Source organism: Malus sylvestris, chromosome 15, assembly GCF_916048215.2.
Source record: "Malus sylvestris chromosome 15, drMalSylv7.2, whole genome shotgun sequence".
Taxonomy (NCBI): domain Eukaryota; kingdom Viridiplantae; phylum Streptophyta; class Magnoliopsida; order Rosales; family Rosaceae; genus Malus; species Malus sylvestris.
Genome location: NC_062274.1, coordinates 4,607,268 through 4,628,268, shown reverse-complemented (window position 1 = coordinate 4,628,268; position 21,001 = coordinate 4,607,268). Strand labels below are relative to the sequence as shown.

The 21,001-nt window shown below is 37.5% G+C and overlaps 3 protein-coding genes across 9 annotated transcripts; 2 read left to right on the top strand and 1 right to left on the bottom strand.

Moving 5' to 3' along the window:
- Window positions 1–3,563: 3,563 nt before the first annotated feature.
- LOC126603562 (U-box domain-containing protein 30-like) lies at window positions 3,564–6,382 on the top strand. Its single transcript, XM_050270451.1, has one exon. The coding sequence runs from the start codon at window positions 4,390–4,392 to the stop codon at window positions 5,749–5,751; it is 1,362 nt and encodes a 453-aa protein (XP_050126408.1). The 5' UTR covers window positions 3,564–4,389; the 3' UTR covers window positions 5,752–6,382.
- Window positions 6,383–10,387: 4,005 nt separating this feature from the next.
- Window positions 10,388–13,119, top strand: LOC126603561 (uncharacterized). Its single transcript, XM_050270450.1, has 3 exons — window positions 10,388–10,971; window positions 11,381–11,568; window positions 12,073–13,119. The coding sequence occupies exons 1-3, from the start codon at window positions 10,464–10,466 to the stop codon at window positions 12,580–12,582; spliced, it is 1,206 nt and encodes a 401-aa protein (XP_050126407.1). The 5' UTR covers window positions 10,388–10,463; the 3' UTR covers window positions 12,583–13,119.
- Window positions 13,120–13,295: 176 nt separating this feature from the next.
- LOC126603560 (uncharacterized) lies at window positions 13,296–20,334 on the bottom strand. Of its 7 annotated transcripts, none has more exons than XM_050270446.1 (19): window positions 19,751–20,334; window positions 19,560–19,646; window positions 19,372–19,472; window positions 19,086–19,202; window positions 18,915–18,996; window positions 18,756–18,823; window positions 18,587–18,646; window positions 18,378–18,502; window positions 18,058–18,256; window positions 17,862–17,963; window positions 17,678–17,764; window positions 17,175–17,552; window positions 16,976–17,080; window positions 16,113–16,862; window positions 14,724–15,984; window positions 14,147–14,384; window positions 13,976–14,051; window positions 13,602–13,737; window positions 13,296–13,459 (listed from the first exon to the last, which is right to left on the bottom strand). In XM_050270446.1, exons 1-19 carry the CDS (start codon window positions 19,947–19,949, stop codon window positions 13,443–13,445), a joined length of 4,188 nt encoding a protein of 1,395 aa, XP_050126403.1. In that variant the 5' UTR covers window positions 19,950–20,334; the 3' UTR covers window positions 13,296–13,442. The 7 variants fall into 7 exon arrangements, with proteins under 7 accessions (XP_050126403.1, XP_050126404.1, XP_050126402.1 ...); XM_050270447.1 differs by having other exon boundaries at window positions 14,147–14,459; window positions 14,799–15,984; XM_050270445.1 differs by having other exon boundaries at window positions 14,147–15,984; window positions 19,751–19,987; window positions 20,202–20,332.
- Window positions 20,335–21,001: the final 667 nt, after the last annotated feature.

Below are 21,001 nucleotides of genomic sequence, written 5' to 3'. Positions count from 1 at the left end.
TCAAAATTTAAACTTATCTAGCAATAATAAATAAGTTAATGACCATCACCATCACTTCATAACCGTGAGCAAAACTTGTAGTGGAATAAAATGCACAAATTATTTGTACAAGTGCACAAGTCATTGATTAAAAAACATGCTAATATTTTGTATTTCCTAATACATATGTAGACAACATAATAATTGACATAAATAAATTAAATTTATATCATGAACTAAGTTTATGATGAACTGTTAATAATCCACTTGCATTTCCTAATACAGTAGGATTACAGTTTAGTGATGTCTTTTTTTTTCTTTTTTTTCTTTTTTTTTCTTTTTACATATAAGTGCAAGATTTTAAATTTAAATTTTGTGAATGATGAGTTAGTTATTAATTTTGTAATATTTTTTTTTACATATAAGTGTAAACGAATACTGTTAATTGATTAAAAATAAATAACTTAAGTGTGTGAATTAAGTGATTTTGTAATTATATTTTATTTGAATTAGGTATACACTAATAGAGCGAGAGAATGAGCCAAGTCTCACAATTGACTAACTATAATAATGTAGTTCAAATTCGGGTTTTACGAGAAATGAATCTAAAAGTTACTTACAATAAAATAAAATATCACTAGACAGTAACACTAAGTGTCTATTTATCATGTTAACTGGGGAGGAAAAAAAATATATATGTATAAATAAAAGCATAGAAGTTCGGGGGAGGACTGGAACCCCGTGGGGCGGGACCCACCAGAGCGTGGCTTTCATAAAGTGGCAGACTGCCAGCTGAGTTTCGTTTGACCGATCCTGATTCCTTGTGCGGTCTAAATATTTGCAATTTACAATTTCGGTCCAAAACAAATCAAAACCAAATCAAATTAAAAGGAAAATTTTGTAATTTCATTTTTTTGGAGTCCTCGATCGGCAATTTTTGGCTTTCCGGTGTCCGGTTTGATCACTTTCAACTTTCAAGTCCTTTGGGAGTATGCAGAGAGTGCGTATCTTCAAGCACTTGCTTTATCTCGGCCAATCACCTGCTCCCACGTGGCCACGGGAACTGTGCGTCCAAAGACCCAGACACTTTTCTCTGTATTAAGCCACAATTAATTATTAATTAATTATTGTATGTAACTGTGTTTGTGCAGTATTATTGTTTAAAGGTGGATCAGAGTGAAGACTGAGAAGTAGAGATTTGACCAATAATGTTCTTTTTTGTTGTGTTTTTATTTAATTTTTTGGTCTTTATATTTGTTTTTATTTAATTTTTGGTCTAATATTATTTTCTTATTTACAGTACATAATGAACAGTCTTAATGTTGTGGTGGGTCCAGAAGGATATTTTTATGAGGATTTTGGGGATTTACAAATAATATTCGTTCATTATATATCGTGCAATCAGTTTTCGTCAGATATTATTCATATTTAATTTTAAATAAAAGTATTTAAAATGATTTATAGCCGTATGATGTACGATTAACGGAGACGATTTGAAAATTCCTAAATGGGTTTGCAAATTAGATCAATGATCAATGGCCCCACACAAAAATAGCTCCATATTCCAAATTTCCAAGGTCAAGTACAAGATAAATTTTTCAGTGTTCAAAAAGCATTGCTCAAAACACCGAGTATCATAATGCACTTGGTTGACATTTTTTTTTCGAGCTTCTAACCAATTTTATTATTACATTTAGTGTATTAGAATGTGTTCTTAGACCATCTCCAAACCTAGGCTAAAAGCCAAATTACCCCACAAATTACCCCCCCTAAACACTCTCCAACCCATGTTAAAATTTTAGGCTAAATGCCAAATGTTATTTCTGGGCCAAATACCCCCCAGCTTTCCCCCAGGGCTAAATGCCAAATGTTTATCGGAATTAAAATTTTTTAGATTAAAATGTTCATAAAATTAATTTACAATAATCTACATATTTATTTTTTTTTAAATAAATTGATTTAAGAAAAAAATTAGCATAAGTTCATTATTTAATAATTCCGGGCTAAAATTTTAGGGCAGAAGGGTTTGAGCAGAAAAGATGTTTCTGGGCTAAAAGCCAAATTTTCCGAGCTAAAAAATTTGGCTTTTAGTCCAAGGGTTGGAGATGGTCTTAGTACACTAAAAAATCTCTTTAACAACAAGGCCTTTTTGGTTTCAATCTTCAAACACAAAAAGACTTTGAATAGTTTTATTCCAATACCTAAACCCTAAATTTTTCATTCTATACATAAATATTGTTTGGGCGAAATTAAAGAAGGATTAGATGAATAATAGTTTATGAAACATAACTTAATTTATCAACATTTGCACACCACCAACTTATTTTCTTATTTGTTCTTTCAAATTTGAATAACAACTAACGTGACAACAACTAAATTAAAGGAAAATATAAAATGAAATTCGTATGAAAAACATGAACAAGTTAAACCCACTTAATAAATTTGATGAGGCATTTAATATTTCTATAATTTAATAAAACTACTGAAGTTAATACATTGTCTATCATCTTAAAATATTTCTCCGACCATTCCATCCACCCACTACTTTTTCTTAAAATTTTATATGGGTTCCTCTAACAATTGTATGTATTGTTTTTTTTAGGGTTCCTCCAAAAATTGTATGTATATTTTTTTTAAACAACTAATATTAGTTTAGGCAAATGCCGGTCATAGGTGGTTGAATCTGACCATGGGAGACATACCTAACATGACTAGATCATAGTTGTGGAGAAGAATAACTTAACTACTCTTTAGGATTTTCTGGTGTCACGTATTTAAAATTTTTCACATAATATTGTATGATTTATTAGAGATATTGTTATTTTAATGTTTTTGTTTCATACAAGTCATTTTTCATGGACAACTTTAAATGCTCTTTTACTTTTACGGTTGGTTTGTAGTTGCTTAATTCTTTTTAAAAGTTGTTCTTTAAAAAATTGGGGCATTAATTATGTTTGGTAAATGAGTTCAAAACAGTAGAAAGCAGAAGTAACTCTGTACATACTTCTCAAAAAACATTTTTTTCATTGAAGGCAATGAACAATACCAATTAATAAAACTTTCATATTGACAATCATATTTCCATCTTGCTTTTTTTGCTAAAATAATTTTTATCACTATAGCTTAACAAGCACTTACTTTTTTTTACCGCTGTTTATTCTCAAACCACAATAGAAACTGCAATCTCAAACCAGACTTTAGTAGTTTATCTGTATTTTAGTGGTATTAAAAATAAAAGTTATAAAAAAGGTGTATTATGAATTTGTAGTTTATATCAGTCAAACATACTTTATATTCCAGTCAAAAGGAGCCTTTATCCTAACTTGCATCGGTTGCATAATTACGTTGAATGTCAATAATACCAAAAAATAAAACACAAAATATCATCAGACATGGCATATTACTGTGACTGAAGCTATGACTGCACGTGTGGTGCACAGTCGCTCAGACCTGAACTTGCCGCCACCGGCTATACCCGGTCGCCCTCACACACACATCCATAATTTTCCTTAAAAAATTAATAAAAATTAACAATTTTTTGGGGGTTTTCGTCACCTGCCCCCACAAGAAGACCAGCAGGAGCAGTGGGGGAGACTCTGCGGAAGAAGGTAGCTTTATTTTTTTTCTCTCCCTCCCGTCTCTTTCCTCACTCGCTATCAATGGTATGCTTCTGAGCTTTTTTTTTTTCTTGTAAATTTCAATTCTTTCTGGGAATTTGATTTATATTTTTAATTTTTGGGTCATTTGGGTTTGAGTGGTTTGAGTGAGTTTGGTACCTTTTTATTGCTTTTGATAGCTTTTTCCCTGATCTGGGGGGTTTATTTATGATTTCAAACTTTTTATTGAGCTTGAAGAGGAAGTGAGTGAGTGAGTGAGTAGAGAGAGAGAGAGAGAGAGAGAGAGAGAGAGCTTTGGTATTGGAGAAGGAAGATTACTAGTGCTACTAGTTGATGATTTTGCTTGATTTGGTGATGAGAAAATGATGGGGTTGTGGTAGTGGTGGTGGAGGAGGAGAAGGAAGGTGGGCCTTTTGAGTTTTGACCATAGAAAAAAGAGATCAGATAAAGCAGGAGAAATCGGGAGAGGAGGAGGAAGAAAATAAAAGAGATCCCCTTTGCATTTTGATGGTCTTTGTTGCTTGTATTTGTCAATGAGAAGGTTTAGCCAAAGAGAGTAAAGGAGAGAGAAAAACTCTTCCTTCCTCTCTCTCACATCCACACTTCTCTCTCTAGATTTTCTTTGCCGCACGCTTCTTAATCTCATGATGGGACAGATTGGTCTTCGAGTTGAATCCTTGTTTTCTGGTGTTTGTGGGTTTTGGGGGTGTTGAAGTTCAAATCTCAAATACCCAATTGTTGTTTTGTGTGATTTTGTTCTTGGTTTGGGGAAAAAGGGGTTTTGAAATTGCTTATGTACCATCCATCTGGGTGGAAAAGAAGTTGTGGGGAGATGAAGTTTGATGCAGGCAGTGGTGGGCAGGTTCTAGATCTGGAAACCGCGGTGAAAGATGGGATTTTGGGCGGCGGAGGCGGGTTAATTTGCGGTGGCGGAGTCGGTGTTGTGGCGGAGAAGTTGGATCTGAAGAAGATGATTGAGGAGCTGGAGTCCATTGAGATTCCTTCAGTGTTCATCTGCCCGATTTCGTTGGAGCCAATGCAGGATCCGGTGACCCTTTGCACGGGTCAGACCTACGAGAGATCGAACATTCTCAGATGGTTCTCTTTGGGGCACTACACTTGCCCCACAACAATGCAGGAGCTTTGGGATGATTCAGTCACGCCAAATAATACCCTTCACCAGTTGATATGCAGCTGGTTTTCGCAGAAGTACGTCGCGATGAAGAAGCGGTCGGAGGACGTGCAGGGGAGGGTTCTGGAGATTTTGGAGACATTGAAGAAGGTTAAGGGCCAAGCCAGAGTTCAAGCTCTCAAGGAGCTCAGAAGGGTAGTGGCAGCTCATGCTTCCGCTCAGAACACAGTGGTGGACAACGGGGGTGTTGCCTTGATCTCCTCTCTGTTGGGTCCTTTCACTTCGCACGCCGTTGGGTCGGAAGCAATTGGGACTCTTGTGAATTTGGAGCTCAGTTCAGAGTCCAGGACGAGTCTGATGCAACCTGCAAAGGTTTCGTTGATGGTTGATATGTTGAACGAGGGATCGATTGAGACAAAGATCAATTGCACGAAATTGATTGAGGTTTTGATGGAGGGCAAGGATTTGGAGGCGGAAAATGTCTCAAGCTTAAGTCTTGTGGTTGGATTGTTGAGATTGGTCAAGGATAAAAGGAACCCTAATGGGGTTTTGCCTGGTCTCAGTTTGCTCAAGACAATTTGTTCCCACGAATCGGTCAGGAACTCGGTTGTGAGCGTTGGGGCAGTTCCTCAATTGATTGAGCTCTTGCCCGGTTTGAATCACGAGTGTTTGGAGATAGCCCTTCATGTTCTAGAAGTTTTGTCAACACTTCCCGAGGGAAGGCAGGCTTTGAAAGATTGTCCCAAGACAATCCCCTGTGTAGTTAGACTACTGATGAAGGTTTCAGAAAGCTGCACTGAGTTCGCATTATCGATCTTGTGGGCGGTCTGCAAGCTCGCGCCAGACGAATGCGCTTCGCTTGCAGTAGAGGCGGGTTTGGCAGCCAAGCTGCTGCTTGTAATTCAAAGTGGTTGCAATCCTGTATTGAAGCAAAGAGCTGCTGAGCTCTTGAAGTTGTGTAGTCTAAATTACACCGCTACACTATTCATTTCGAAATGTAAGCTTACTAGAACAATACAATGAAGAAAAATATGGCACTTTGTTGATATACATTCTCTCAATTTTTCTCTGTCCCAATGGATAAAAGGAGCCGCAGAGCTTGTTTGGGATCCAAGAAAATTCAAGACAAAAGGTCATATGGTGTTTCTGAGGTGCCCATCTTTCTTGTGTATACTATAACATCTTTGATTTGGATCGATTGTTTCCGCCACCAGAAGAAACATCATAATGTGGGTCGATTTGGGCAATGTATTTCCATTTTCTGGTAAATATGATACGCTGATCCATCCGGGTGCCAGACGGACCCAAGATTTGCTGATCCTCAGTTGTACCACAAAGCCGACAAGCTCGAAGCGGACTCTGTTGCAGTTTTCGAATTTGTAATTCCGCTGTCTATATAAGCTGGCAATTTTGAGCTGAGTTTGCCAATAAGCCTCAGCAAGTTTGAATCCAAATGGAGTTAATATTTTTGTCTCTCACAGGCAAATTGTTTGTTCTTTTTTTTTTTTCAATTTCCAGAATAGGGCAGTTTTTTTTATCATGCGTCTGTAAAGAAGTTGAGTGAAGGTGAAAGCTTCTGCCATGAGCTCTGAACTGTTAACTGTAGTTGATGTTGCTTCCCTGCACTGCCTAATTGATTCTCATACTTTTCCCATCATGTGTTTTGAATTTCCATTCACTTATATTCCACCTATTTTATGTTTGACACTGTACTGTTCTAAGTTGATGAGTAGTTCAATTCTAAATCCCGTAATGATAGATAAACACAAGGAGATATATAATCGGGAATATCTAATAATCTTCTCCTTAAATGACTCGTAATCTCGTTACAAGAGAGTTCGACACTAAGAGATATACAACCAGAGTAGAAAAATTTTAGTAGAGCAGCTTGAACTTGGTCAGGTCTTGGTTGAGACCACGTGCATTGGGAAAAAGTACCTATACAATGCCGGATGATACCCAAATACATAGAGAACATTCAAAGTAGTACCTACCTACACGAGGGCGGATGATACCCAAACGCAAAGAAAAACGTTTTCCTGTGAGAGTGTTTAACCATTTGAATGATCAGGTTGACGTATCGAAGTTTTTACCACAAGAGAGAGAGAGCTACGAATCTTCTTTTCACATTGGATAACTTGAGATCTGATAGGTGAGAGATGGGTGGGAGGGATAGAGATCTTCTGCGGACCTCATTATTTGGAGCCCAAGGAACAGAGACCGTCCAAATTGATCATAATCTCCATTAATTCATTTCGCTGGCCCACCTCACACAAATTAAGACTTCATATCTCTTTTTCTCTCGCAGGACGGTCCGAATTCCATCATCCTTAGGTTTTGGATTGTGAGGTCGGAAGAGGATTCAAACTCGGATGGAAGGAGAGGGGGGATTTTGGCTTTGCTTGTTTTGTTTGATATTCTTTATTGTATGGGAATTGAATGGCAAGGAAGAGAAAAAGAGGACAATATCTTACTCTCTGGGAAAAGCTGGTACAGCAGAAAAGAAACACAGGAGGTTTCTTGTTTCATACGTGAATGGAAAAAGTTAAAACGACAAAGGGGTAAAAAAATTGACTGAGCTTTTAATTACTCATCATTCATATTCCATCATCGATCACCAAAGTAATTGGACCATCAAAGTATTAAAAATAAAATCCAATGAAATTCAGTGGACAATATAAATTAAGAAATATCAGAGAAAAATTAGCCAAATATTAATCCCAAAGTCCTATCAGTGATCATCGTCTTAAAGATGAAATTTGCAGTGCAGGGTCCCAACAGCTAACATTCCATTTTAGGATGAACAATGCTTTGTTGTTGAAAGAAGAACAGTAATTGCTGCCAAAATCCGATAATAAATGAACAAGTGTCTAATTATATTATCTATTTCAATTATTCAGATACGAGTTTATTTATAATTGGTTTGCTCTTCTTTTAACATCGAAGGAGGGTTATTCTTTATTTGGATTTCCAAAGTTTCAATATTTTTTTTATAGCTAAAGTTTTTGTATTGCTGTAAAAATATTTATAGTGTAGATTTCTAGAAATTTTTAACACTTCAAAAATCAAACTATAAAAAACGGAACTTGAAGGTTTATTTTATTTTTTTACTATAAAATGGAGTTTTGAATGACTAAATTTGGAAATCTATACAATAAAAGAAATTGTTCTTAACGCTCTAAAATATTTATCACACCATAAGTTCATTATAAGTTTTACAAAGTGTTGTTTAAGGATTCATTTGTGATTCCTTGTGTACGAAGAACATTTGCTCATAAAAGTTTATGTTAAAAATGAATTCATTATAAACATGTTCAAATTTTTACTGAAAACTCAAACACATCCTAAAAAACACACTTGAAAGTGTTTCTTGAAGAAGCGTTTAGCACCCAAAAACACTTCTAATTTTTTCTGTCAAATGCAATCAGAATCCCCTTTAGTTGTAAAATAACGTTTTAGGTCTTTTCAGAAGCAATCTCAAACGGATCTCAAATCGTGTATTACTTGCTTTAGAACTTTAGTTTGTTCGCCCGCTCAGAATTAACTTTGTTGAAACTTAGATGTCGAAGTGGGGGGTTTGAAGGGCCCTCACATTTCACTTTTGCTGTCACGAACGGGTGCACATGGACACTTCTTCCTTTTGGGCCCTTTGGTAATGAAAAGAAATTTCTCCAAATTTTGGAGTGGAGTGGAGTGGGGAAAAGAGGGTTGAAACCTTGTCTACTTGAAAAGGAGAGACGATGACAACCCAAAACTCCTTTTGCGACAGTTGCAACATCTAGCATCTTTGAATGGATATGCATTAACAATAATGTAGCTAAAAAAATAAAAATAAAAACACTCGAAATAACGGAAAATAAAAACAAATTTAAGTATTTAAAATCATAACTTTTTAGTGTTATTTCTGGATTGGTCTCAATATTTTTAAACGTTTCAAATAAGTATCTAATCTATTGAAAATGTCACATCCGTTAAACCTTTATTAAAAGAGTAAATTGTACAAATGGTCCCTCAACTTTAATCAAATTAGAGCAATGGTCCCTCAACTAAAAATCCATTACCATTGGTCCCTCAACTTATCAAAATGTGTAGCTATAGTGCTTTTCATCAATTTTGTCAAAATTTTGTCAAAATAAGCTATGTTGGAATGACCATTTATATAATTAGGGTCCCTTAACTCATCAAAGTGTATAATTATGGTTCTTTTCGTCAACTATGTCAAAAAATTTGTCAAAACGAGTTATATTGAAAGGACAATTGCTACAATTGGGTTAAAGTTAAAGGACCATTTCTCCACTTGAATTAAAGTTCAGGGACTAATGGTAATGAATTTTTAGTTGAGGGACCATAGCTGCACGTTTTGATAAGTTGAGGGACCAAAGGTAATGAATTTTTAGTTGAGGGACCATTGCTCCAATTTGATTAAAGTTAAGGGACCATTTGTACAATTTACTCTTATTAAAAATATGCTAAATCAACTAGTCATTGAAGTATAGCCTCCACCAACTAACAGTCATCATCACCCCAATCAGGCCATCACCTTTAAACCCAACGTAAAACCACCAACTCCACTCTACAACTCAACCCGTCAACATTGAGAAGAAGGTCATGCAAGTTGTTGAAATAGTATGGAATTCTTATGTAACTTTTACTTGGTTGGAACGAAACTTGTAATTTTCATGACTTGGCTTCTCATGCTGTACTAGTGGAACTTCACAAAATTTTGTTATTTTTGATAAACAAAACATATTTTTCTCATTTTATTTTATTTTTTCAAATTAAAAAAAAATGTTACTCAAAGCAACTCATCAATACCTTCATCTTTTTTGTTATTTTGTCAAGCACCCTTCTCTCTGGACCCATCAATTATCTGTTATTTATTTTTTTATATAGCATTATAAACATTAGGTATGTAGATGCAAATTCAATTATATTCTTTTATAATCATAAAATTCAGTTGTAATATAGAAGTAGTTTTGTTGCAAGGGACCCTTTACCACAGTGGTGGAAATGTGTTGAGTTTTTGCATGATAGCCTGGTTCGAACCTCATTGGTTACTAATCCAACATCGAATTTAACAAAATCTATCGTTTGACAAAAAAAAGAAGTAATTTCTCAAGATAGCACATTATGTGAACATGTAACAGCAGAATCCCTCGTGAGAGATAGTGAACTTAAGTCATATTTGGATTTTTTAAGTTGTAACTCTTTTATTACGTTAAGCCCAAAATCCATTTAATTCATGGGCTTCAAGCTTGGAAAGTAAAGTTTCATTCACCCTTCTAACGGCCCATGAAAATTCATAATAAGAAAAATTAATTAAAAAAATTTGAAAATTTTGAGTGTTAATTAAAAGAATAAGAAGTTGTTGTGAGTAAATAACATCAGGAGTGATTTTTTAAAGTAAAAATATCCTTAACGTTAAAAGTAAACAGTACCAAGATTATTTCGTACCACGTGTGTTCTTAGGCACTTTTCAAGCTCCATATGATTGAATAAATCATATCCCGATCTATCTAAATCTTCTCGTGCCGGACAAAATAATTCGGTTGTTTTCACCCTGGAACATGCACACGTGTCGCTATCCCATACGCTCCACGAACATAGACGACGGCAGTTCAAAACACACCGGAACTCTTCCCCGCACTTTCCCGAACCTTTATCGAACGTCCCGTTTCCAATTTTTTTTTTTTTTCAAATCCGTCACTTTTTTCTTCCACTCCAAAAAAAAAAAAATGTCATGGCTCGCTCGCTCCCTCGCTGACTCTCTACGGCTCGACGAGGACGGCGACGCCGAGAACGACGTCGTACCCAACGAATCAGCAATCCGAACCACCGCCGACAACGACGTCGTTCGAAGAAGCGAAATTGAATCTTCAGATGAGGAGAACGAAGACGACGACCAGACCCGAGGCGTGAGGGAAGATTTGGACGAATTCAAGCAGACGCTGACCCGCCAATTTTGGGGGGTCGCGTCATTCCTCGCTCCGCTTCCGCCCCCACCGCCTCCGCCGTACCCTTCATTGCCATCCAGTAATCGAACGGATCCTCCCGACATCGGTCGATCCGAACCGCCCGATCAATTGGCGATGGATTTTGGTGAAGGAGAAGAGGAGGAGGAGGAATTGGAGGAGGATTGCGCCGTAGGGGTCACTGAGGAGGTGCTGGCGTTCGCGAGGAACATCGCGATGCATCCGGAGACGTGGCTGGACTTTCCTCTCGACGAAGAGGAGGATTTGGGCGGTATGTATGGAAATACGTATACGAAATTTTATACTGTATGTATTTTTCAATGTAGGAATCAGTTCTCATTGGCGAATTTTTGAAATGTGGAAAATTTCGTGCAGTTCAAATGTACATTGCATTATTATCCTTCAAATTGTTGGGTTAATCTTCGACTTTCAATGTGTTTGTTATTGAAGATTCATTTGATTTCGGTAGTACAATGCATAAGGTTGTGGCAGTAGAGTTGCTTATGGTTCGTAGCTTGTCTCGTTGTGGTGATGGATTTTAATTTTATGCACAATGCAGTTGATACAAATTGTTGGAAGATGAGTTAAATTACATTTGCGTGGGTGGGGGGGGGGGGATGCTTTTTCTAAGTATGCAGTTTTGGGATTGGTGTCTAATTGATACACCTTTCTTATTTTAGATTTTGACATGTCTGATGCCCAGCAAGAGCATGCTACGGTGATTGAACATCTTGCACCAAGATTAGCTGCTTTGAGATTTGAACTCTGTCCGTGCCATATGAGTGAGAGTTACTTCTGGAAAGTCTATTTTGTTCTTCTGCATTCGAGGCTCAATAAGCAGGATGCCGAGATCTTGTCCACACCCCAAGTAAGCTTCCCTCTTTGTATAATTACCATTAGTGTCTGCAGTCAATTGATTAAATTCGATTCTGCTTCCAACTTAAACCCTGAGATTTAAAGTTATATTAAAGTGGAATCAGTTGACACTATAAGGATTAATTGAACATAGTAACTACACTTTGTGGCATTGTAAAGTTGGAAATGCTGCTTCATGCCATTCACGATCAGCTTGATTGTATATCACAAGTCCTCGTTGTTATTGGATGCTAGTAGCTGCTTGAACTCCTCCATGGGGTTGTCCCGGCATGGATTTTCGTAGTTCTAGATGTTCAACTTCAATAGTCTATTTAGGTTGCAGGTGATCTTCCCTAAGGTTTGGAATAAAGTTAGGATTTAGGAATTCTAGATGGTTCCAGAAAAATGGCTCTATTTATTAGATTAAAACTTTATTTATACTTTGAGATTGAACCAAAGTTCATGCTAAACCTGTTAGGTTTCTGAAATTTAATGTAGTATATCATACTGGTGGCAGGTAATGGAAGCCAGGGCAATGTGGATGCGGGAGCTACATTGTCAGACTGCATTAGAAGATGATCAATTTGAAAGAAACCCTTCTTTTTTAAAAGACCATTCCAATATACTACACGAAGATTGTGCTCCAGTCTCATCCTGTAGTGTTTATTACGAGGACAAGGTGCTAAGGACATATCCTTATGAATCAACAATGTCCCCCATGGCTTATGAGACTGAGAAGCACCCAGTTGAGAGTGATGAAATCCCATTTATTGATAAGTCTGTTATTGAAGAAAAGCCCATCATTAAGAGCGAGGACAAGAATCTAACAGTTGGTCCATCCTCGAAGATGCTAGATAATATCTATGAAAATGATGACGATGATGACTGGCCAGAGGAAGATTCTGAATTAGATGGGCATAGTGGAACAGCTATTCATGCAATCAATGAAGACGACATATCTTTCAGTGATCTAGAGGACGATGATTTCCTTGCATCCACAAAACTCAAGATTGTCTCAAAGGAATAAGAAACCACAAGGAAAGAGAGGTTAACCATTGGCACATGCTCTGCTCGTTGAATAAAAGATGGAGCTTCAAGTCAATGGATAAACTGGTAGTGGCAAGGACACTACCGCTTGTGAAGAACACTGTCGTATGGACCTGCGCTGGGACTCTTGTAAATGCTTGCTGATTGTCCTGCTGAATAGTCCCTCTGGGACTCAAGCCTCTGGTGATGATGCTATTTGTTCCAATACCAAATTGTACATGATATGTTGATTTCTTGTGGTCCAAATCTTTACAGAAAAGTATATGTTTGTTTGGTTGTGATAGGATTGTAATTACAGTTGTGAGAGAGAGATAGAGGTTAGAAGTGGTCATTTCATCAATGAAATGTCTTGGAAAGAAAATATACAAAGAATTTTGACTTCCCTGTTATATTTTTTACCATCTCATGAACTTGAACTATGCTTCTCGTTACAAGGCAGCCAAGGGTTTCTTGTAGCGAAGGCTACGGAAGATTAAGACCGGGCTTATCAATATATCTGGAGCAAATTTCAATCTTTTCTCCTTATGGTAATTAGTTTGTTCGTATGCAGTCTTGGTTTCTAACTCATATCGTTGTAATTCACATCGGTTTCTTGTAATCCAAGTTTTAGTTTTATGTCTGGCTAGTCTTCTGGTGTATGAATCAGTGAGGGCCTGCTGCTCTACTTTTTGCAAATGCTGAGATATGTACAGGTTTCTTAGGATGCAAAAACATTTTTACATATTGCTACAAAGTCAATTTACATATCAAGTCAAATTCTTTGATCTAAAATCTCAAAGAATGCCGATGGTCACGAAGCGAGGTTTCAGTACATTCTATGCAGTTCGCCGCTTTCAGAAGTCAGAATTCAGCATTGCCTGCATCGAAGTGCATCGTTTTAGAGAAATATGTGTGTAAATGCGATTAAATAATCATAGAGATCGAAGCAAGTCCTTCCTCAATTCATTTTTCGAATGGAACAAATGTTTTCTCGGAGAGTTAGAAAGTGATCAACCGCACCTTTCACCCGCATCTTTCCCCATTTATTTCTCAGATCATTCGGAGTTCGATCCTTGTGAAATACATCGCGACCATTTTCCAAAATTTTCTTCCAGCATCGGTACTTTCCAGTGGTTGGAAAACTGTTCACAAGCTCCTGGAGCATAAGATTACTTATGTTAGATTCCGACGCAACTACAAAATAGAAAATTTCCAAGAACTTTTCGAAATTTGATTGGAAATGGAGAGTTCAGCATTTCTAAGTTTAAGAAAATGAAGGACATCTTAGAAACGACAATTTGAGTTTCGAAATTAAGCGAAACAACAAGATGGTTTATATAATCTGGATGAAATCACACATCCACGATACTACTTCAGTTTAGATAATTAAATACCTTCAACTTTTCTTCTTCTTCTCTTGTCCAGTATAATCTCATACGCCGCCTCGTCCTAGGCAGTGGCAAGTTTGAGCTGCATGTTAGGAGAAACAGTTGATTAACAATCGATAACTGCATGTAAAAGTTCATAAAATAAACTCCAAATCGATAGCTTAACCCCCCAATCACCTCGTTGGTTGATTTCCGAATTCTCTTGTCTTTTGACCTTTATGTTTAGGCTGTATCTCGCCCAGTAGAGGAGGCCGAGTATCTGAAACTTCTGGTTCCATGGAAGGAGACCAAGTATCTGAAGCATCAGATTCCGAGGAATCAGACAGAACGATGGTAAAACTCTTTGGCGCTTTTTCGTGGTTTTTATGCACTACAGGAGACTCTGTGTCAGATAGAACAATGGTATTTGAGGGCATTTCCAGAGATTCTGGTTGCATAAGTTCTGCATTCTTAATTTCGTTTTCTTTCTCCGCAAACACCCTTTTCCCACCTTCATCTTCTTCATTTTTGTCTGAATTTTCTTCAACAGCAGTTTCCTCATCCTGTTGCAACTCAAGCAGTTCAGATACGCACGGGTGTTCCGAATCTCCTCTAATTACTTCATTGGTGCCTTCACCTCTACAACTGACACTGTCACTATCATTGTTCTCATCTTCAACCTCAAACTTCATCCCTTCTTTGATCTCATTGTATTCCCTTCTTTTATGCACTACAGGAGACTCTGTGTCAGATAGAACAATGGTATTTAAGGGCACTTCCATTGATTCTGGTTGCATAAGTTCTGCATTCTCAATTTCGTCTTCTTTCTCCGCAAACACCTTTTTCCCACCTTCATCTTCTTCATTTTTGTCTGAATTTTCTTCGACAGCAGTTTCCTCATCCTGTTGCAACTCAAGCAGTTCAGATACGCACGGGTGTTCCGAATCTCCTCTAATTACTTCATTGGTGCCTTCATCTCTACAACTGACAGTGTCAACATCATTGTTCTCATCTTCAACCTCAACAAACTTCATCCCTTCCTTGATCTCATTGTCTTCCCTTCTTTTATGCACTAAAGGAGACTCCGTGTCAGATAGAACAATGGTATTTGAGGGCAATTCCATTGATTCTGGTTGCATAAGTTCTGCATTCTCAATTTCGTCTTCTTTCTCCACAAACACCCTTTTCCCACCTTCATCTTCTTCATTTTCGCCTGAATTTTCTTCGACAGCAGTTTCCTCATCCTGTTGCAACTCAAGCAGTTCAGATACGCATGGGTGTCCAGAACCTGCTCTAATTATTTCATTGGTGCCTTCACCTCTACAACTGACACTGTTGCCACCATTGTTCTCATCTTCAACCTCAAACTCCGTCCCTTCTTTGATCTCATTGTCTTCCACTCCGACAAATTGGTTATGAACTTGAGCATCGTCAAATTGACAGTCACAACCATAACCATTTTCATTTCGCGCATTCATTTGTTCATTAACGGTACAACCATCAGTACAGCCGGAGAAGACTTCATCAAAAGCCACTGCCTTTCTGCTCAACTTTTCTTCTATCTCACCCAGCCTATTCTCATAAGCAAGAGAATATGAACAGATGGGGCAGTAATATTTACCCTTCTTATAGCATATTAAGTCAGAATCCAAGAAGTTCTGATGAAATACGAAAGGGCAATTACTTGTATTACAAATCAGCAGCTGACCACCATTGCTACATAGGAAGCCCAAGAAATCACGATTTTCCACGGAGACATCAATCTTCCCATTACGGAATGCACCGCTGTCACTTGTCTCCCTATGACAATCCATGAGCTCTTTGGCTTCATCAGAAATAGCCTTCTTCTCATATCTATCTGCAGGATGTTCTACTTGAACATGAAAAACATGTTCACTGATATGGTCATATTCTACAGCAGATACATCTGGAGAAGCAGCATTTGATGTTCCTGGTTCAAGATGAAAGCCACCATCAACTTCGGCTTCATCTTCTTGCCAACATCCGAGCAACGGAACTATGTTATGTTTTACAGGCTGCAAAACACCAAGAGGGGTCCCGTTTCATCTTCTTGACAACATTTGAATATTATGATTACAGTTAAATGTTTCAAGAATCATTTAAATAAAATGAAGTAAATAAAACGCTTGACTAGTTATATTACCTCGTTCTTAATTTGTTCCAAAACATCACCAGTAACCTCACGAGGACGAAATAAATCCTCCAAGAACCTCAAGGCCAACAATTGAATGCAAGGGAAAGATACTAATTTGTCTGTAAAATACTGCACCTTTGGAAACTGTTCTTCAAGATTTGCAATGGCGCTGCCCTGTGAGTGAAGTCTAGGAATTTCATTTTTATTAACAGGAACAAGACTTCCTACTTCAAATTCTTTTGGCCGAGAACTGGTATAATGCGTTTCTTTTATCTCTGCTTGCAGGTTACAAAAAGTTTCACCTGCATCTTGGTTTTCTAGTCCCTGCCAGGCTACCTCCTTTTGTAATACTATTTCCAAAGCCCGACTTGGTCCCTCCCCAAGTTGAGCCAGCAAGACTTCAAGTTTAAGAATTTCACGGTTTAGCATGAAAGGAGCAAATGATGAGAGCCTCATGGGGTGCCTGATCATTGTATTTCTTGCCCTATCATGGTTTTCTAGTACCTCCTTCTGTATTACTATTTCCAATGCTCGACTTGGTCCCTCCCCAAGTTGCACCAGCAGGACTTCAAGTCTTAGAATTTCATGGTTTAGCGTAAAAGGAGCAAATGATGAGAGCCTCATGGAGTGCCTGATCATTGTATTTCTTGCCCTATCACCGCCTCCTAGCTCCTCAGCATAAAATGTTGCAGGTAGCACACCGATGCAGAAGATAAGTTTCTTTACATAAGGATGCGGTAATTCCAGTTGTTTTAAAACCTGAATTTGGAACACAGTAAAAATTTAGGAAAACATAATACAAAATATTCCTATAATATACATTTACAGACACGATATAAAATATCAAGCAAGACTTTGTATGGAAGGTTTACCTTCTGAATTCTTAAATCTTCTTCCCTTGACACGGTGGGTACCTCTGTTTCCCGCCTGAGCACTTCCATTTGCAAACGTTTAACTAGTTTCTTGTCCGAAACAACCTAGCAAAGTATTTGAAATAAATATATTAATAGGTTTGTATTCTGAGTATGTAAAAATGCGAACTGAAAAACGTGATGAGCAAAAAAGTAGTACCATGTTAGATTCACCCTTTGCCTGTGTGGAAAGTAAGAGAGAGTTTATTTGAGGACGCAATAAATCCTCTAAGCACCTGAAAGCTAAATTTTGAAAGCTAAATCCTCCAATCACCAATTTGCTTTTGTAAAGCACTTCTAGTTTTAGAGCTCGACTTGGTTCCTCCGAAAGTTGCTCTGATGAGATTTCATGTTTTAGAACTTCACGTCTTGGCATGAAAGGAGGAGTTGCCGAGTGCCTAATGGAGTGCTTGGTCCTTGCATTTGTTGCTGTATCACAATCTCCTAGTTCCTTGGCATAAAATGATGTTGGTAGCACACCAGTGTAGGAGAGATAGTTGTCCACAGAGCGATGAGGTAATTCCAATGGATATAAACTCTGAAGTTGGCATACAACAAGAATTAATGACAAATCTAAAACTAACGCTTATACAGGGGAGAGGAGAACGGTAGACCAAGGGCTTGGGGAACAGCGAGAGGGAGAACGAACAGTTGGGGATTCACCTGAACCTCAAGTTTATGGCGTAACTCATCCGCCTGAGATCGAGCCAAATCTCTTTCGCTTCTCAAATCCTCCATTTCCATTTCCATCTAGTGAGGATCATATTTTATGAAAAATTAAAAAAAAAAAATCATATACACACATCAAATAAAATATCAAGCGGCCAGATGTTATATGAATGTTTACCTGCTGAATTCTTTCCCTCAATGGATAAAGGGTGTACAGCTCTGCTTCCAGCTTAGCTACTTGCTTTTGCAAGTGTTTGACTAGCTGCTTGTCTGATACAACCTAGCAAAATAATTTTTTTGAAACAAATGGATTAAAAGCTTCTGTATTCTAGACAGGCAAACTGAAAGAAAGGTGATAAGCAGATAAGTGATACCGTGTTCACGCTGGCATCATTTGTTACCTCCTTTGCCTGTGTAGCAAAGAAGAGAGTGTTTCGAGATTGTTCAGCGTGGCTCAGTGCTGGACTCAAGGTACATATGATGGCAGTGCGAGCGTTTCCTCCAAGAGAATGTTGCAATATGCGAGTGAGCTTTGAGTCTCGGTAAGGTATATGACCACTTAATTTTCCAGCACTGATAATCATCAATTCGAAGAGTGAGAAACCAAATTGACTATATATCAGATATATCTATCACGTAATCTCATACTTGAAACTTTGAAATGGTCCTTCTGTCCTGCTATATAGATTCTGACCTGAGCTTTCTGATAACGTTAGTAAGTGTCATCAAACTAAGGTTAATATGGCAGCCTTCCCTTAGCCTAACACCGTCTGCATGCGTATCTGGAGCTCTTTCACTTCCAGCTAGGTCTACAAAATTCTGCAGATCATTCAGATTGCAGTTTTTAGCTGTTAACCAAGAATCCAACTCAGTTGCAACTTCTGTTTCTTATTTTAGATTTACCAGGCTTGCAACGAAAGACGTCCTGCAGTCTAAACTTTCACGGACTGTACTTTCAATTGTCTGTACAGAAAGACAATATTAGTGACAAAGTGTTAGTTGTCGGAAGAAGAAAAGTACTTCATTAGAAAACATCAAAGATGTTGTGATGAAGAGAGACTAAGGAACTGACCAGCCTTATTATTTGATGAGACCGTGAACTGTTTTCATTTAGAGCAGTTTCACCAACTTCTCTTTGAGCTGACACAAAAACAAGTTGATTAACTAATTGCTAATGAAAAAAAATTGAGAGAATACGAAGCTAACCAAGTAAAGGGCTCCACTGAATTACCCTCGCAAATTCCGATTAAACTTCTCAGATGCTGATGACTGCTTGCAGCTTCCTCCACCAATTTCTCAACCACGATTCCTTTCTACATTAAAAAAAACATTCGAACTTAAATAAGTAAAAGGAGGATTAATTATTTCACTGAAGATTATAGTAAGTTTAGAAGGGCAATACCTCTGGATCATCTAAAAGCTTTAAATTACCAACAGATTCTGTATTCAGCAAGTCGCGGACATTCTCATTGTATATCTCAAGTCCTGAAATTTTTATTGCAAACTCTCTCTCTGGAGTCTGCGCAAACAAACAATAGCAACACCAGCTTAGTAAATCAAACTGCAGAAACAACAGCAGAAAACCGCAATTCTTGGTGCAGAACAGACCAAGACATTTACCAAGGCATGAACCAATAAACAAAAAAAATAAAATAAAGAACTATCAACGAAAGGGTTTTCGAGCTTACCTTTATCATATGGTTGTAGATATCATCCACAGCTTTTTCCATTATTCGTCTCATTGTGTATGTCTTGCCACTGCCACTTTGTCCATAAGCAAATATAGTTGCTGCGAACAAGAGAACGTAAACAATCATTCAATGCGAGTAGAGATTTAGATGGAAAAACATGACATGATTTGAGCAATAATCACTACCGTTAATTCCCATCAGAGAAGACAAGGCAACATTTCTCACTCCTTCCTCATATACTGCTTCGGTTGAACCAGGACCGAAAACTTTATCTACAAAACAGAAAATCAGTGATCAATAATCTACACAATCAATCATAACAAACGTACAATAAGAATCATCAAAGATAAGGGAACAATTAGATGTTTTTACACACCAAAAGTAAACGAGGTGGATTGAGCGGAACGTTCGTGAGGCGGGGGTTTATAAACAATGGTGTTATCGCCTAGGCAATCCCACGAAACTTGTTCTTTTGCAAGTTCCTCCCTTTTGCTTAGAGGCCTTAAACACACTAAAACAACAATCTTCTCCTTCTTAGCTCTTGGCGTTCCAGGAGTTCTGGAAGCCATCATCATAATATATGCTTGGCCTTGAGACTTTGCAAAATGCAAACCTACACCGAAAAACCACGAAATGCGCCTGTGAAGCCGAAATCAAAACCGAACAACGAATTAAAAGTTTAGAACACAGGGAAGAAATGGCTCAGAAAAAAAAAGCATATCCCAACCCCCATCACCTCGACCGATTTCGCTACTTCAAAAGCATAAAATTAATAAATAAAATCCATCTTTTTTCAAGAAAGAATATATGAAAAAACGCAGACTCACAACAATATCAGGTGAAGATGGTGAAGCTTTAGGAGCTTTCAGCAGAGGAAAACCGATAATTAGAAGCTTGAAGCTTTAACCGGAGGTAGGGAGGGAGGGAGGGAGGGAGAGAGAGAGAGAGAGAGAGAGAGAGAGAGAGAGAGAGAGAGAGTAGCCGTTGAGTCGTGTAAGAGAAGCTTTAGATAAGTCAAGAGGAGGGAAGTCGAAAGAGCGCGCAATTCTAATAATAATTTTGAATTTAAAATCACAATTACTATTTGACGTCACTGACACCTTCTAGCATCGTCAGTTGGCAGCTCCTAACAAGTTGCCACGTGGTGTCTCATTGACTTTTAGTTTGGACAGAGAACGCTTTATTAAACCAATGTTCCAATTAATTTCCTCAATTAAGAACAAAACTTACCAACTAAATTTCGTAACCTTTGGTTTTCTTTTATTTTTAATGGTCTATTTTTCTTATTTTTCAAATGAATTAATGCTAAGACTCAATTTTATAAACTAAAGGACATGCAAGTTAACGATTGGGTTATTTGATTAACATGTTTATTTTTTATTTATGGCTCGATTGTTAATAAATTCATAACCTTTAGTTTTCTTTATGCTCTAAGAACACGTTCATAAATTTTTAAGTACTTCTAAGTTTTTTTTCAAACGTTATCAAATGTATTTTTAGTTACCAAACCATATTTTTAGCTCTTTTAGCAATAGTCTCAAACGTGTTAGATTGAAGCGATTAAGCAATAAGTTATGATAATTTCATTTAAAACGAAGGGGGTAGAGAAAAATAAATCTCATGTATA